Source organism: Galeopterus variegatus, unplaced genomic scaffold (genome assembly GCF_000696425.1).
Source record: "Galeopterus variegatus unplaced genomic scaffold, G_variegatus-3.0.2 Scaffold2623, whole genome shotgun sequence".
Classification (NCBI taxonomy): domain Eukaryota; kingdom Metazoa; phylum Chordata; class Mammalia; order Dermoptera; family Cynocephalidae; genus Galeopterus; species Galeopterus variegatus.
In genome coordinates, this window is record NW_007728734.1 from 37,102 (window position 1) to 54,987 (window position 17,886).

Sequence of the window (17,886 nt, forward strand, 5' to 3'; positions counted from 1 at the left end):
AGGCAGAGGTGGGGGAGCCATACAGAGGGTTGTGATCCCGTTTCCGGTCCCGGTCCGGTACGGGGGCGACACTGAGGGTTGCGATCTGTTGCCGGACATGGAAAAAGACAAAAAAAAAAAAAAAAAAAAAAAATCTGGTGAAATCCAAATAATTTGTTAATAATATGACAAAGTTAATTTCTCAGTTTTGATAAATATTTTATGGTTGTATAAGAGGTTAACATAAGGGTAAGCTGGGTGAAGAGTACACCTGAACTCTGTACTATTCTTGCAATTCTTCTAGAAGTCTAAAATTATATCCAAAAATAAATTTTTTTTGAAAGTTGGACCTGCCTCAGGGTTGTTGTGAGTGGGTCCCTGATCTCATGCAGCTTACATTCTAGTGAGTGAGGGAGACAACTGAATAATGAAATGTATAAATATAGCAAAAAATATAAAGGGGAATAAGGACACAAAGGGCAGGCTATTTTAGGCAGGCTATTTTAGACAGGCTATTTAAACAGGAAATATATTTATGCAAATATTTGAGTGGAAGTGAGGAAATAAGTCATGGAAGAATCTAAGGGAAAAAGACTTGAGGGAAAAAATATATGAAGAACTATATAATGACCTGTTTATATAAAAAACCCAGATCATGCCATATTCCTGCTCAAACCTTACAATGGCCTTTTTAATAATCCTAAAGGCCCTTAATGATCCTCCTTCCATCCTACTCTGCCCCCTCACATCTCTGACCAGATGCCCTATCAATTTTCTCCTTGCTCACTCCAAGGGCTGCCACTGTGGCCTCATAGCTGTTTCTCAGAAATGTTAGGCCTGCTTGCTTTTTGCATTTGTTCTCCCCAGAATATTGGCATGTTTCACTCCTCACCATCTTCAGGTCTTGATCTTTGTTCAAGAGTCACCTTCTCAGTGGGAGCAACGACTTCCCTAATCACGTTCCCATATTTCAAATAACAATTTCTACCTTCACACTGACCGTCACTATCCCTCTCTCCCCTGCTATGTTTTTCTGTAATATACAATGCATTTTATTTATTTAGTTGTTGTCTGTCAACCTCCAGTAGAGTGAAAACTGGCATGGATTTTTTTTTTAAATTGAATCCCCAGCACCTAAATCAGTGCCTGGTCCAGAAAAGGCATTCAATAAATACTTGTCGACTAGATGAACCTAGTATTCATTTTCATTCCTTCATACTGCCTACTATATACCAAGTTTAGAGATGCTGGGGAGAGCACAGTTATGAAGACATAGTCACTGTCTTCATGTAGCTTATATTCTAGTGAGAGAGACAACCAAAGAAGAAATAAATCTATACAATGTAATGTATACAACGAAAAATACAAAGGGGAATAGCGTGTGGGGAGACAAAGGGCAAGCTATTTTAGACAGGCTACTTAGACAGGAAATATATTTATGCAGAAACCTGAGTGAAGTGAGGAAATAAGTCATGGAAGGATCTAGAGGAAAAACATTTTTGGGGGGTGTTGACTAGAAATGAAAATGAGCTTGACAGGAGAGCAAAAAGAGAGGATAAAAGAGCTGTGAGATAAGTCAAAGAGATGATCAAGGGCCAGACTGTATACAAACTTACAGACTATTATAAAGTTTGAATTTTATTTGAGGTACAACAGGAAACCATTAAAAGGATTTAAGCAGAACATATATCTGCTTTAAGTTTAAAAAGATTGTTCTGGCTGCTGAGAGAATAAATTTTAGGGAAACAATAGTAGAAGCAAGGAAACCAGTTACGAGGCTATTGCAGGATATATTTTGGAGACATAATCCACAAGACTTACTAATGGATTGGATGTAGGGGTGAGGAAAAGAGAGGAATCAGGAATCATGGAGTTTTGGTCAGTGCACCTAGGTAATTAATAACATTTGGTAATAACATTTACTGGGATGAGCAAGACAGGAACATGTTTGAAGCAAGAATATCAAGAGTTCTGCTTTATATCTGTTCAGTTTGAGCCCATTAGACAGTTAAGTAGAAACGTCAAGTAAGTATACTCGCAGCTCCACAGAGATACAAGGGCTAAAGGGAAAAAAGAAAGTAAGTTTGGATGTCTTAGGAAAAGATTATGGATTAAAAAAAGAGGACCAGAAACACAAATCTTGCAAAGCCAACAAAAATCACAGATAATGCTATGGTAGAGGTACACAAAGGGTATTTGTGGGAGCACCTAACCCAGCTAAGATCAAGGAAATGAGGTGAGTTTTAAAGGATATGGAGTGAATACCTAGGCAATAGGAAAAAGGACATTCAGGAGGTAAAAGTTAAGGCCTTGGTAAGAGACTGGTGGAGAAGGCAAGAATGGATGTTAAGCAGGTGCCAGCAACTTGAGAGAGAATATAGGAGATGAGACAGGTTTGTCAGGACAAGGAGATGGAGAAGAGAGGAGCTAGCCATCAAACATAGTACTTGGAACATAGTAAGTTTTCAACCACTGTTGCAAGAATTAATGAGTAAGAGATACAAATATATGTTTCTTCCTCCTTACTATCTTATAATTCCATGTGCTTCTACAAATTCCAAGGAAACCTAGATACTAGCCAGCTACCTTCCTTCTCTAGTGAAGAAAAAGATCAGGACATAGACAGAGAGACTGTAGCAGAAATTACAAGAGACGCTGAGCAGTCTGAAGTTTATATCATTTCAAATTTTATCTTAGCCACTCCTCTAGAAAATAAGATACACAGAATCAGCACTTTTAGCTTTAGGGGTCTATAAAATCACACTACCTCTGGAGGATACATCAATGAAACAAATATCTTAAAGCATGAATTACCATCCATAGAGCAGTAAGATTTCCTTCTAGATACTGCACTATGCCCACATTAATCTATCAATTCAATTTACATTTTCAGTCCCGAAGATTCTACTACTAATATGACATTTCGCTGCTAATGAATCTTTTCCATAAACACAAAATTTCTCCCATGAAAGAAACATACCTTCAATCTTCTAAATAGGTATGAATTAATGAACTGGGGGGTGGTGGTGACAGAGTTAAAAATTATCAAAACATTACCTTTTTAAATGAAATAATCCATAATCATGCTCTGCAAGAAACATCATTGTTCTGACACATGTCAGTAAACAGTTGTAACTGCTATCAGAGTTAGCTAGAGTAGCCAATAGACAGTCACAGATTGAGGCCATCAATTCTTTGTTTGGTAGAGAATTAGATAGCTGCTCCAGTTCAGAAACAGAACCTTCAGAAGAGTTTGGCAAAATAAGTGCAATGTCCTGTGGGGAAAGGAAGGAAGCACGGAAAAAATAGATTGTTTAAATGATTACCACCATCACTTAGCACTTTTATTTCAGAAACACATAGCAATTAATACTTAAAAGTTATCTCATTAAAATATTATTTTTACGGTCCCATCCCAAACATAGATTCAAACACATTTTTTTTTTTTGTCTTTTGTCTTTTTCCGTGTCCGGCAACGGATCGCAACCCTCAGTGTTGCCCCCGTACCGGACCGGGGACCGGCAACGGGATCGCAACCCTCGGTGTTACTCCCGCGCCTCGCTTAGCCAGTGAGCGGGAACCGGTCTGTATGTGGGATCCGAACCCTCGGGCGGGAGCGCCGCCACGCTTCCCAAGCGGCGTACTATCCAGTGCGCCACCGGGCCGGCCCCATAGATTCAAACACATTAAGAGCAAAGAAGTCATTTTGCCCTTTTATAAAAGTTAATACAAGGATACACACAAAAAGGAATAAAGACTTATTTTAATTATAATATTTTTACTTTAAAAGAACACCTTTAAAAAATTTTTTTTTCTCCTCTTGTTGGCTCAGTTGGTTAGAGTACAGCCTTGTAACACCAAGGCCAAGGGTTCAGATCCCCATACTGGCCAGCCACAAAAACAAAACAAAAATTTTTTTCCTTCTGTACTTTTCCTTCATTTGTTATTTTTTAAAGTTTATAAAGAAACTATTCAGAGAATAAAGTTTAATAAACATATCAATACTGGCATTTAAAAATCACAAGAAGGGATTATGGAGCAAATGAACAATTAAGCACAATCTTCCAATTATATATTTCCCTCTACTTTTCATATACTTTTAAAATTCATGTTTTCCAATACTAAGCAAGTTAGCTAACAATAACCATAAAAATTCCCATTATTCTTTTTATACAAGTAAATTGGATTTTACTTGTATAAAGGAGCATTCTAGTTATGTTTCATCACCTTTAATCACTTCAACCTCTGCAAACCAGTACTCAACTTGGTTTAAAACTACAAAACAAAGCTTGAATCAGAAGGGATATACAACAAAGTGAGGCCATGAATAAGGTGTGTGTGATCAGGGCAGTTAGGATACTGTAATGCTATTCAGCATAGTCATGCAATCTGATGTGTACTATATAACAAATAACAATTAAATGGACACTCTGAGGTACAAAGACCTAAAATATCCTTTCTACCAGATCCAGAATCATATCCTACCAAGTCCCTTTTTTGTGAAAACAAGTCACACAAAAAATGTTCCTTCTTGAGTCTTAAATGTAACCAAACTGGATTTTTGTTAAAGTAGAAAAAATAATCTTCCAACATGGGATTTTATTAAAAATATTCTACCTGAAAAAAATCACATCTGGTAACCAATTAGCAGGAGCATTCTGACACACTAAAATGCCATGAGGCATAGAAATCTTCTCCAAAGATCCCAATAACAATGAGCTTTAGAAGTTAAAATAATTCTCATTAATTCATGAAACTATAAACTGGAGGTCAATAACACAGACAGCAGGAAAATATACTACTACTGTTAGCCAACATCTATAAGCACTGCAGTCTGAAACACACTAGAACTACAGCAGCCGGTGATGCCTTCAAAAATTGTCCTAGTGCCAGCCTGTGGCTCACTTGGGAGAGTGTGGTGCTGATAACGCCAAGGCCATGGGTTCAGATCCCTATATAGGGATGGCCAGTTAGCTCACTTGGGAGAGCGTGGTCCTGACAACACCAAGTCAAGGGTTAAGATTCCTTTACTGGTCATCTTTAAAAAAAAAAAAAAGTTGTCCTAACCAGAGAACATGATATTAATTCAACAAATCACAAAGCTATAAAATTCAAAAATGACTTGGTGTGCAATATAACTGGAAGTAAAACTCACAGAGTAAACATTACTGACCCTAAAAAATATAGAAACAGTGATACATAAATCAACTACGCAAGGTCGCAATCTTACAAAGGAATTGAAAAAGGCTCTTTGGAAAAACCCGTGAAGTATTAACACAGAGAAAGTTATGAAGCACCAAACCATGTTACTACTGGTTCACCAGACAAATTTATCTCCCTAAACAACAGCAGGAGTACTTAAACACAGGAAAGAGTTCTTTGTTCACAGCTAAAATTTATATCAAAAGAAGCTTTAAAACAAAAACACACATACCACCCCCACACACAGACTTTATAAAACAGCTATAAATACCTGATCACAGAGAGACTGCAAAATGGATGTGACATATTCAACACATTGTTGGCGAGTAACACTATCTCCAGGAGACCGCACCAAAGCTAAAAGATCCTGGAATATCTCTGCATATCTTTCATCGCCTTTAATAGTTCCATTAATTAGATGCAAAATAGCTAATTTACAAGCTTTGTGTGAAGCCAGAGCATCAAGAAGAGCAAGCAGCCTGGTGGTTTGGCTAGTATAATGTTTTTCTTTATCTTCTGAAGTGCTGAAATAAAATAGATACATTTAGTAAACAGTTCTTGATTTTAATGCACTGTCTAATATTTACTTTTCAATACATATCAACTTACACAAGTTTTTATAAAACATTTTAGTATAAAGATTACTTGGATATAATGACAACTTCTCTGGAATTTTACAATTACTGCAAAATTTTATAAATTCAGGGTTTTTTTTTTTTTTTCCTTTGTCTTTTTTCGTGACCGGTAACGGGATCGCAACCCTCGGTGTCGCGCCCGCACCGCGCTCAGCCAGTGAGCGGACCGGTCTCTATATGGGATCCGAACCCTCGGCGGGAGCGCCACTGCACTCCCAAGCACCGCACTCTACCGAGTGCGCCACCGGGCCGGCCCCTAAATTCAGGTTTTTGACAATATATTTTCTTAAATCAGAATACTTCTTTATAGTTCACCTGTCAAAAACCCCAAATCAAAACCTTCAAGCTATCTTGCACGTGAAATGATGAACTAAACGCTGCCTAATTTAAAATAATCTACATACACCTATAGGTGCACATTACATGTGTATTTATGATCTGGGCATTCTAAACCCTAGTTTCCAAATTCTAAGTGAAAAAAAAATGTATCTTTGTCAAGAATAACCTGAGGAAAAGAATTTTAATGCGAAATGAAAATACCTTTGCAAGTCTTCTACAATCAAATCCAACACAGTTCTCATAATCAGAAGTGCAGTTGGTGAGGCAAGGTCACACAATTGAACACAAATACGCCGTAACATATGTTGAATGGGCTGGCAGGTTGTGCCAGAGAAAGAGCGAACTATTTCTTGGAGCAACTTTGCTTGAACATGAAGGTGCATGCTCCACAATTTTCGGGTGTTGAGTGCCACTGATATATCATGTGGCTCAATAACCTGTTAAAAAAGTATAATGTGTGTGTACGAAGATTTTTTTATATTTATTTCAGTCACAAAAACTGTTCAGGAAGAACTGTTATGAAAAGAACATCTTTACTGCATGCTTAAAACAATTTTCTATTACAAAATTAGACATTTGCTTGAATTCAATGAGTCTAAAAAATCTTATTGTTCACAGGTTAGCAGTCAGTTGAACACAGTCCATGGTGAAGCAACCTAGTTACTGGCAAATTCTAACATGATAAGAGGAAAAAAAGGATTTAAAAAAACAGAAAAATGTAAGTACAAGTATACATAACAGCATAATAAAACTCAGTTTAACAAAAATTTATTTAAAATGTTACCCCCATATTTCCTTAATGGTCAACTTGCTTCGTTTTATTTCACCCTCATCCAGTTATTTTATATCTTTTTGGAGGGAGGGGAATGAGGGTTTGGGTTTTTTTTTTTTTAACAATATCACTGGCTTTTTAAAAAGTGTTACTGCAGTCATTTATAAGGTGCATGTTATATGGAAGTGATACCTGAGTTGTTTGCATGGGTAATGGAAGAGGCAGCAGCTCTGAAAGGAGAATGAGTCCAGAAAAAAATCCTTCAGGAACCTTCAAGATTGAGGAAAGAACTTCTTTTAACATTAAAGACCAAGTATTATTGGCCAGAGTCTCTTCTGAGATTGTGAGTTTTTCATTAACTCCTTGTGTAAAAGTCAGTAAAATATCAACGATATCATTCTGAATTTTCTGTTCATCACTATCCAAACGACCTGAGAGGGGGATAGAGCACAGGAGCATATGTAAAGTAACAAGTGCTGAAGGAACACGCATGTCCTTAAACTCAAAGGATCCACCTCTCAGGAGTTCCGTTAGCATAGTTTTAAGAAGAGTAAGTGTGCAGCGAGCCATTGAAATAGTAGTAACTCTGTGAAGAGTAGTCCCCATATTGACATGGAGCCTCCAAGGCTGAGTCAGAATACTGTTCAATTTTTGCAGAACTCTAATAAAGGTGTCCAATCCTTCAGCAGAAAAAAGCTGAATAACAGCAAGATTCCACTTCAAGTCTTTCTGTTGGCCTTTAAGTAGGATAAGGAAAAAACAAAACAAAACTAATTACTTATATATGTTAATAATCGGTTAAGAATTTTAAATATTTAATAAATATTTATACTAGGCTTAAATAACAGTAGTTTTGAAAGTAGAGTGCCACATTACCTTCAACAGGAGGTGGTGGGCATGCCACATTACACAGAACACGTAAGGCAGTGGTAAGGCCAACTCCTTCTGAGGTCATCAAGTTATCAATATTCTTTAAAAAAGGAAATGAACAAAAAAGTTAAATTCTTGGTAGCCATCAGATCAAGAAAAAATTCCAGACAAGACATTAGTTAAAAATATGAGCTTCATGGGGCCGGCCCTGTGGCTCACTCGGGAGAGTGCGGTGTTGATAACACCAAGACCACGGGTTTGGATCCTATATAGGGATGGCCGGTTCGCTCACTGGCTGAGCGTGGTGCTGACAAAACCAAGCCAAGGGTTAAGATCCCCTTACCGGTCATCTTTAAAAAAAAACAAAAAAATATGAGCTTCAAGTTAAGTATATATAACATTTTTATATTTATTAAGTAAATTTAAAAACACAAATAAGGCCCTAGAGCTGATCTTTGGCATATGCTGTACTATATATCATATAAGTAAAAAGAACAAGTGTAAGGTACAAGTAAAGTACTGACTAAAATAAAGGTAAACAGAAATGTATGAGACTCTCGTATTAAGAGTTTAAAATAGCTCCTCTCCCGCCAAAATTAAGCAATGACTCTATATTTAAAAAGCCTTGACAGGTTTCTCTTTCAAAACTGAGGAAACAACAGGGAATGTTTCTGGACTCCATAGCATACATTTTAAAAAACGTAGATACCAAGAAAGGCTAGTTATAGTAGCCAGTTGGGACACAGTTAAAGAAAAAAGAAAAGCAGTTGCCTATGTCCTAGCACCTGCCTATGCTGTTTCCTGGCAACAAATAGTTATGTTTAAGTTGCTTTAGGGCCGAGCCCGTGGCGCACTCGGGAGAGTGCGGCACTGGGAGCGCAGCGGCGCTCCGGCCGCGGGTTCGGATCCTATATAGGGATGACTGGTGCACTCACTGGCTGAGCGCGGTGCGGCCAGTCTCAAAAAAGGACAAAAAAAAAAATTTAGCATAAGTTGCTTTAACAAATAGGTAGGTTTAAGTTTTTGTAGGTTTCACAGACCAGCATTATAGATGGCTTAAAAAACTTGGAAAAATAACATTCAAAAATGTTAACATTACAAATTCTAAGCCTCAAAATATAAACTTAAAAAAAAGTTCCTCTCTCTCATATGTTTTCCACTTTATCATTTCATCTAATTTTATTCCTTGTAATTCCACAAATTACATAAGGCTACTGGGAGCCATAAAGTGAAGTTTCAGTCTTCAAAAAACTATTTTTGGAACATCTTGTGGTGAGAGTTACTTAATAATAATAATCACAATTAATGGGATAAGTAAGGATTTACCTAAAAATCAAACTCATTTTTTAAAATTTTTTCCTTTTTGTCTTTTTTTTTTACTGACCGGTAACGGGATCGCAACCCTCGGTGTCGCGCCTGTACCGGGGACCGGCAACGGGATCGCAACCCCCGGCGCTGCGCCCGCACCGCGCTCAGCCAGTGAGTGGGAACCGGTGTCCACATGGGATCCGAACCCTCGGCGGGAGCGCCGCCACACTCCCAAGCAGCGCACTCTCCAGTGCGCCACCGGGCCGGCCCATCAAAACTCATTTTTTAAATTACAGCACGTAATTCAAATTTCTAAAACTGTATTTCTTACTGGTTAAATACTTTTACTCTAGTCATCTGACAGTTATTGGACATCTTATTAATATTCACTTCACCATGCCCAGAATACATAACCATCTAAATTTATAGGACATTAATTGTACTTCTGCTTAAAAAAATGATAAAATGAAAAGCTCTAGATGTCATGTGAAGCACAGAGTAAGAACAGAAGAACAAGATGGCACCACAGGAGGTAAAAGTATTCTTGTAAATATGGAGAAAAAAAGAGGAGACAAGAGCAGAGACATCAGCGAAGAAAAATTTGAAGCAGACAAGCCCAAACGATACTTTGCTGTTGGGTCAGAACAGCAACAGATTAAATAACATACATAAATTAATAAAACACATTGCATTTCCAAAACCAAGGATGGTTTTCCAAAGTAATAATATGCTTTAAAAAAATTATTAAAAAAAAAAAAATTGGGAAAAAAAAAAAAAAAGGCCAAGGATAGTTTACATATTCACTCTCTCTCACACACACATACACACACAACTCATCTGCTAAATGAAAGGTCTATTCTGTGCTTCTAACTTAATACTTTTTATTTATCTATGAGTCCTTTAGCCCTTTTTCTCATGCTACACATTAGATCAACTAAGGAGCAAAGAAAAAATAACAATAAAAAACTTCCAAGACTAACAATGCAGTGATTTTTTTAATGAATTATTTGAATTGTATATGATTTTTTTCAACTATACTATTGTAAGTTTTAGGGATTTTATAAATTTCAACTTCTATGAATTACTTCAACTGCAGATTTGCCCATTCCAAATTAAGAACGAAGAGAATTAGCCCCATTTCAATTATCAGGAATTGGCTCTATCAATTTTCACCTAAATATTTTGAAATTCTTTTTCACTAATTAAAGTTTAAATAAAACAGTTGTATGTTACATTATCACAGCATTTAACTTTAAAACACTTTTGCAAATGTCATCAAAATGGTAGATGATATTATCCCCATTTCAAAGGAAAAAATAAGACAGAATCTGATAGTGGAAAGCAGTACAGTAAACAGAGTTTTGTGCATGTGGGTTCTTTTACACACACAATCACACACCCATCTACATCCATATACCAATGTGTACCTACAAAGTCTAATAAATCAAGGACATTTAGCAATCTCTGTATTATCTACACACGATTTTAATGTATCATTATGTATTACCACACAATTTCATAAAATCAAAGCACTTTTTAAGTTTTACTTACCTGTTTAACATACTCAATTAGGGTTGGGATGCAGTTAATTTCAAATCTAAGATTTTTCAGAGGTTCAAGCCATTTGCCAAGTTCTTAAAAACAAAAAGAATAATCTATAATACTTAAAAAAAAAGCCTTAATAACAAAGAAAATAAAGGTATTTTTTTAAAAAAAAGCATTATCAGATCTGTATTGATTTAAATAATCTAAATTTCATATTGGGATGAATTTGTGTCTAATTTTTTAAACAGCTTTAAAATAAAACGTAAATGCAGCCCTATTACTTTGGTTCAGAAATAAGAAGTGACTATTAGTTATCTCGTTTCTGAAAACTTAAATATTTAAAATGCTTAAAAAGTCTACATAATTAAAATAAATTTTTCGCAATAACTTGCAATATTAAAAAGATTTATAAAGTTGACTGCTTATAAACTAATATAATACAGTACTTACCTACCTTTGCTGCTGCCACCCACCCCCCCAAAAAAATTATAAAAATGTAATTTCTAAGAGGATCAAACTCAAGTGGAGACATTTTGCTGAGTGCCTTTTCCTTTAACATGAATTTTTGTCAACTTTTTAACTTGCCTTAATAAATTTAAGTTATTACTATCATCTCAAAATAATGACAGCAAACTCTATTTATCAAATAAACCAAATGAAATATACCACTTACCACAACTAAACTCAAAACCCTCCTAGAGGGCCGAGCCCGTGGCGCACTCGGGAGAGTGCGGCGCTGGGAGCGCAGCAGCACTCTCGCCGCGGGTTCGGATCCGATATAGGGATGACAGGTGAGCTCACAGCGCTCACCAGCTGAGTGTGGTGCAGCCGGTCTCAAAAAAGGACAAAAAAAAAAAAAAAAAAAAAAAAAAAAAAAAAAAAAAAAAAAAAAAAAAAAAAAAAAAAAAAAAAAACCCTCCTAGAAGTTATGACACCTATACTCTACTACCAAAAAATGTTTTTAGAAAAACATTATACTGCAAAAAGTGATATACTAGTTCCAGACACTTTTTAGGCGTAAGAAAATGAAAAATAGTAGTCATATCTTTCCTTGGTCCTATACTTCTCCATGAAGATTAGAATTGTACACATCTGAATTTTTCCTATGCATTTTTAAATTAACTCTTTCATATAAACAGACTATATATAGCTCAAGTGAAAGATATAAGGAATAATAAAAAACCAAATACCAGTGTACCCACCATCCAGAAAAGTAGTAAAGCATTAATAATACCTTTCAAGGTACTGTGTACCCTCATTTCAGGCATGCTTCAGAGAAAAAAATCTATTTTCAGAATGGGAAGTGGAGTTTATTACCCAACTATTACCAGAGGTATTACACATAAAATTTAGAATTAAAAGGAAAAGAAGAAGCCACCTTCTATTTAAAGCATTTACAATATTTACTCAAAAGCCAGGAATCAAAATAAAATAATTTAAAAATTGTGATCAGGTAGCTTAAACTTTTCAGGACTGCCCACATAAGGTTTGCCATAAACTTCATTCATTATACACATTTATATACTTTAAAAAATAATGTTCATAATATTCTTCACTTTTGAGGATAACACAAATGTGTTAATCCACAAATGGATTTCTAAGTTGTACTTAGCCTTGCACTTAGAAATACACATACAGCAAAACTCACATACAGGCAAAACTATACCCAAAACTGAGCTTTGAGTTCACCTTTAAACTACCTCTTCCATTTTGATTAGAAACTTCAGCTAAGCACCAATTTTCATGACTTTCCAAAAAAGGTACTTTCAAACCTTGTTGTTTATATATTAAAACATTTTATTAAACTTTTAGTTTTATAAACTATCTTCATGAAAGGTAATTCCAGGAAGTTAAAAACAGAGTACTATTAGATAGATTATCAAAACCTGATAAAGCACTACTTTAAAATATCCAAAGGCTTTTTCCTTCACATATCACAACTGCTTAAAATAACTTCAGGTACCATACCTTGCAATTTAGCGTTATTTTCATCTGCTTTACAAAGCTTCAATAGAGATGCTGAGTGCTGTTCTAGCATTTGGACATCACTGGAAGACTGAACCACCACCAAAATAAGTATGCATGCATAATTATAAGCTACTGACTTCTTAGACTTGGAATCACTGCAACAAAATAAGGTTTTTAATTGGGTACAAGAATGATTTTTCAGGAACAATTTAAAAGATTTTTTCTACTTGATTTTAAAGAGATGAAAGAAATTTAAAATGAAACATGTCTAACTTCCTGAAGACAAACCGGATTTTACAGTTCACACCCAATTTACCTGAAAACACTACTTAAGGTATATAAAAAGAAAAAAACACATCACAATGGAAAGTAAAATTCTATTAAGAAATAAGATCAGAACAACAGTGAAATATTAACAAGTATACTTCATTAGCAATGAAAGATTAGGAAGTATACTTCATAGTATCCTTTAAATGTCTTTCCGGTCTAGATAAATAGGAACAAGTATTATATCTGCCATCATTACTCAGTCTTCCACTACAGAACTCTTAAGATACAGCTAGACATGGAAGCCACTGCTGTTTGCCCTTCATAGGCCCCCCAACAAGATCCGTCATGCAAGGAGTCATACTAAGTCCCTATAGTAAGGGGAGTTACCTGGATGTCATTGCTTTCTGTGACACAAGCCAAGGGCATGTCTCTCTTCCTATACACCAAAAACCTCTGCCCTACCAGCAGACTCTTTAAAACTATTATTATCCTCAATTCTCCCCATCCAGTCAAAACAGTCATGAAACCAGAGGACTGTAAATGGTTTAGAAGGCAAGGGCAGAAGACAGCAAGAGTCCTCACTACTCTTAAGGTATATATTCCTGTGCCTTATGATTCTCCTCTACACACATCAGCAGGGGTACTAAAGTTGCAATCTTTGTCAACACCATGGAGAAACTGAAAGAAGCTGCTAAAAGGTCCATTTCATTGCTTTACAGCCACATCTTATATTTCATAGATTTCTGTCATTCTCATCCTTAAATAACAAGTTATGTGTTATGTCAAAAATAATTATAGTTTTTACTTTCAAAACAACACCTGCTTTTAAGAAATTAGCCCATTATTGATCTAGTTTTCTAACAATAGAAAATTAAGTAAGTAGAAAATTACCCTAAGGCTTCTTTGGAATAGTACTCCATTAGAGTAATAAGACTTTGGAGATTTTTCTCAAGACTGAATACATGGCCAACAGCTGATCTTCCCACAGGATTAAAAGTAATCAAATAAAGATTGTGAAGAGTTCCCAAGAGATCAGAATGATCAGTTTCTTCACTGGCTGTACAACGCTGAAAATGGCTGAACAGTTCTGTAATACACTGCAACGTCTGTGTTGAGTCCTGTAGCCACAAGGCAAATGCATCATCAACAACCCCATCTGATTGGAGACCTTCCTCTTCATCTTGGTCATAAAGATGACATAGAGCTCGGATCAACAAATTTGTTGCTTCATATTCAGACATAAAAAAAAGAAGACCCTTTTGTGACTGTGCAAGAAACTTTAAAACATCTTTTGTGGCCTGCAGCACACCAGGGTGGGCACTTGTGACTGGAATTGACAGAAGCAAGGTAACCAACTCCAAGAAGTGATGACTATGGAGATACCTGTGGAAAGTTAATTAATATATGCAGATCAGTGCAAAGCATTCTTCCTTTACTCAATATTAACTAGACAGGACACAGATAAAAATTTTTAATGGTCACAATACTTATCGTCAGTAAACATACTGCTTTTTTTTGTTTTGTTGTTTTATTTTTGTTGGCACCTGGCTGGTACAGGGATGGAACCCTGGACCTTGACGTTATCAGCACCACACTAACCAAGTGAGCTAACTGACTAGCCCTAATACTAATACAGCCCTAGTATGTTTACATAATGTGAATAGTAAGTCTTGTCTCCACTGGGCTAAATAAAAGTCAAAGTTCTATGAGGCCTTCTCCTAGCTAGCACTCAACAGATATTTGATAAGTAACTGTTGACAAATTTTCTCTTTCCAGAGTTAAACCTGACTTTAAATTCTGGGCCCTCTTTCCAGACCATTTAACTGCTCCTTTTTCACCATGGCCCTCTTTTACTCACAGCATATCAGTATATATAAATTAATGTATCTAGGAGATGGTATACTCAGATTTACCATAATAGATCTGAATTAGTAGCTCCAGGAAAAAAACTTCCAATTATAAATTTTTAGCATTTGAACAGTTAATATTACCATGGATAGTACTCTTTTACCAAATCTAAGAACTATTTTTAGTATACATAGTTTTAGGGGAAAAAGTCTGAATTTACCCAACACTCCAAAATAGACACAAATGCTACTCATAAATTCTTCGGGCATCAGTTTTCTTATCTGTATGGATTTTCTTCCTTACCTATAGGCCATGCCAGATTTAAACTTTTCTCTAAAATCAACTTTTTCAAATTGAAACTTAACCAGATTTTAAAGAAAAAAGAACCAAAACATAATATATTTTCAAAAATTAAAAAATGAGGAAAAATCTGTCAAAACAGCTCTTGACTACAAGGGAAGACCAGCTTAATGTAAGTTTGTTAATTCTAAGTTAGAAAGAATATTGGAATTTTTTGAATGCTAAAAAGAATAAAAATTATTTGAAATTCTTTTTTTTTTTTTTTGTCCTTTTTGAGACCGGCTGCACCGCGCTCAGCCAGTGAGCACACCGGCCATCCCTATATAGGATCCGACCCCACGGCGGGAGCGCTGCTGTGCTCCCAGCGCCGCACTCTCCCGAGTGCACCATGGGCTCGGCCCAAAATTATTTGAAATTCTAATTATCTCTTCACATTTTTAGTCACTGCAAATGGTGACACAATAGCTCTGTAAACACCTGTCAAAATATTACTAATTAGGGGCCGGCCTGGTGGCGCACTGCTACAGTGCGCCGCTTGGGAAGCGCGGTGGCGCTCCCGCCGAGGGTTTGGATCCCACATACAGACCGGTTCCCGCTCACTGGCTGAGCGAGGCGCGGGAGCAACACCGAGGGCTGCGATCCCGTTGCCGGTCCCGGTCCGGTACGGGGGCAACACTGAGGGTTGCGATCCGTTGCCGGACACGGAAAAATACAAAAAAAATATATATATATATATATATTATTTTATTTGGCTGCTGGCCGGTACAGGGATCGAATACTGGATCTTGGTGTTATCAGCAACACACTCTAATCAATTGAGTAACAAGCCAGCCCACGAAAACATAACTTTAACTTACAGTATATTAGAGTAATAAGGTACAAAGGAATTCACACAGAAAAGCTCTCTCCTTCCTATGCCATCCTTTGTACCACCTTCCCAGAAACAACTCAGCAGTTTATTTATTCTTGCTCATAAAAACACCTACACAATGTTGTTAATTATTACTATCTTTCACTTAAGTTCCTAATTCTGCTGTAAGTACTAACACAATATAGGCTCACCCACAGTAACATTACTGTGTTAGTGTAGTTTCACTACCTAATATCTATTTTGAAATATCAACTATCCTTACACAGATATTCATTACCTACAAACAGACAAAAAACAAAATTAACCAAATGAAACTGCCTCTAATGATTTGTGACATATTTCCCCAAAACAAAACATGTCTTACCTAAAGAGAACAGGGTATGGATCATCCCTCTCCGGAGGTCCAGTAATTCGTGCCAATGTTGGGAAAGACTTAACAGGAGGTTGGATCATTGTATGAGGTGCAGTTTCCATTAAATGAAAAACTTCTTCTAGGAGGTTAATAAGCTTTTCTATTTCCCCTTCACTTATATTTGAGGATTCCAAGAGATCCATATCCATAGAAGCTTCTACCTCATTTTCATATTCTGGGTTTGTTCTCTCAAGTCCCACATCTGTGTCATGATCAGGTTCACTGTGGTTAGGAACCGACGAAGTCTTTTCTGCTAAATGGTCACCAAGTCTTTTGATCTCTGACAAGATTTCATAGAAATGGCATTTCTGAAGAATAGCTGAACCAGCAGTGACAACCCTCACAGTCTGATCTAAAAGTATGAGCTCCAGAAGTTTTTGATAGCCACTTTTTTCACTCTGCCTACCTCTTAAAAAAGCTTCCATTCCTTCTGTCATACTAATGACACTGTCCAAAGCTTTAAAAGCATTTAACTTAAGGGAAGATGACACATGATCAGCAAACAGGAGCTCAAATAATCCACTGATCACTCCTGCTTGTAGCAGTCCCATGACTCCCTGAGTCCCACATTCTGCTAGTGAGGACACTAATTTGGTCCCAGCTTTGAGCTGTCGGACATTTAAGGCGATGGGCTGGCGAAGGGCTACCTGTAAATTTAAAGCCTGCATGGTCCAGTCTACTAACTGGCCAAGGGAGTCTTGCTTTGTGTTTTTCAACTGCAAATAGCTTAATCCTTTTATTATTAAACTTGGAATTTCTTCTAAAGCTGTTACCCATTTTGCACCTCTATCTTCCCGATACAAATCTAACAGTTCAGTTAACTTCACTGAAGCTTCTACTGCCCCTGAATTTTCTTTATCTGGACCTTGCTCCTTCATTCTACTGATCTCAATTTCAAAAGTAGTCTTATATGGACAGCTGAAGTATAAGAGTGGTACAAGCTCCCTGTCATAGGGATCATACGTCATAGGAGGAACTGAAGCTAAGTCTTCAGCAGTGTATTCAACATCAAAGTTTGGATACTTAAAGGTTTCACGTTCCAAGTCAGCAATTCCATCTTCATCACTGGAAATTTGTTCATAACCATCATCCCCTGAAAAATGAGTTTGAATAATATTAAGTATTACATCATTGCTGCTTAATACATAAATTCTGGTTGATCAAATAATATTTAATAATATGGCAAGCATTAGGAATTAATAATTTCCTCTCCACAAAATCAACTACTGCCCCAACAGCTTATCAACAATTACCAACATTTTATAATTTCTAACAGAATAATTATGAACAAACGTCTTAAATTCTTCTATTGTATGTGTTCAGCTTTATAATTAATTCTGTAACAGATATCTTTTCCTCACAAAAATAAAATTAGAAATGGCTCAAAGCAACAAAAATACCTCCTGAGAAGGGAAGAAATTAAGTTTATCCTCTTGAGAGATTTTATAAGATGGAAAAAAAATGTCTTGAACAAAGATAATTAAAGTTAAATAAGAATTAATACCGTAATTACAAGCCTAAACCAAATATCTTCAAAGACACCATAGGTTCTTTCTAAAACATTAAT

At 36.3% G+C, this 17,886-nt stretch overlaps 1 protein-coding gene across 1 annotated transcript in view; it reads right to left on the reverse strand.

Moving 5' to 3' along the window:
- The window catches only part of KIAA1429 (KIAA1429 ortholog), a 57,476-nt gene that overhangs the window by 24,109 nt on the left and 15,481 nt on the right, over positions 1 to 17,886 (reverse strand). Inside the window, exons 7-15 of the mRNA XM_008582473.1 lie at positions 16,272 to 17,412; positions 13,780 to 14,271; positions 12,619 to 12,773; positions 10,657 to 10,739; positions 7,804 to 7,897; positions 7,120 to 7,664; positions 6,357 to 6,592; positions 5,453 to 5,705; positions 3,037 to 3,254 (exon numbers count right to left, since the gene is read on the reverse strand). Coding sequence (XP_008580695.1) covers positions 3,037 to 3,254; positions 5,453 to 5,705; positions 6,357 to 6,592; positions 7,120 to 7,664; positions 7,804 to 7,897; positions 10,657 to 10,739; positions 12,619 to 12,773; positions 13,780 to 14,271; positions 16,272 to 17,412 — 3,217 coding nt within the window. The remainder of the gene's footprint in view (positions 1 to 3,036; positions 3,255 to 5,452; positions 5,706 to 6,356; positions 6,593 to 7,119; positions 7,665 to 7,803; positions 7,898 to 10,656; positions 10,740 to 12,618; positions 12,774 to 13,779; positions 14,272 to 16,271; positions 17,413 to 17,886) is intronic.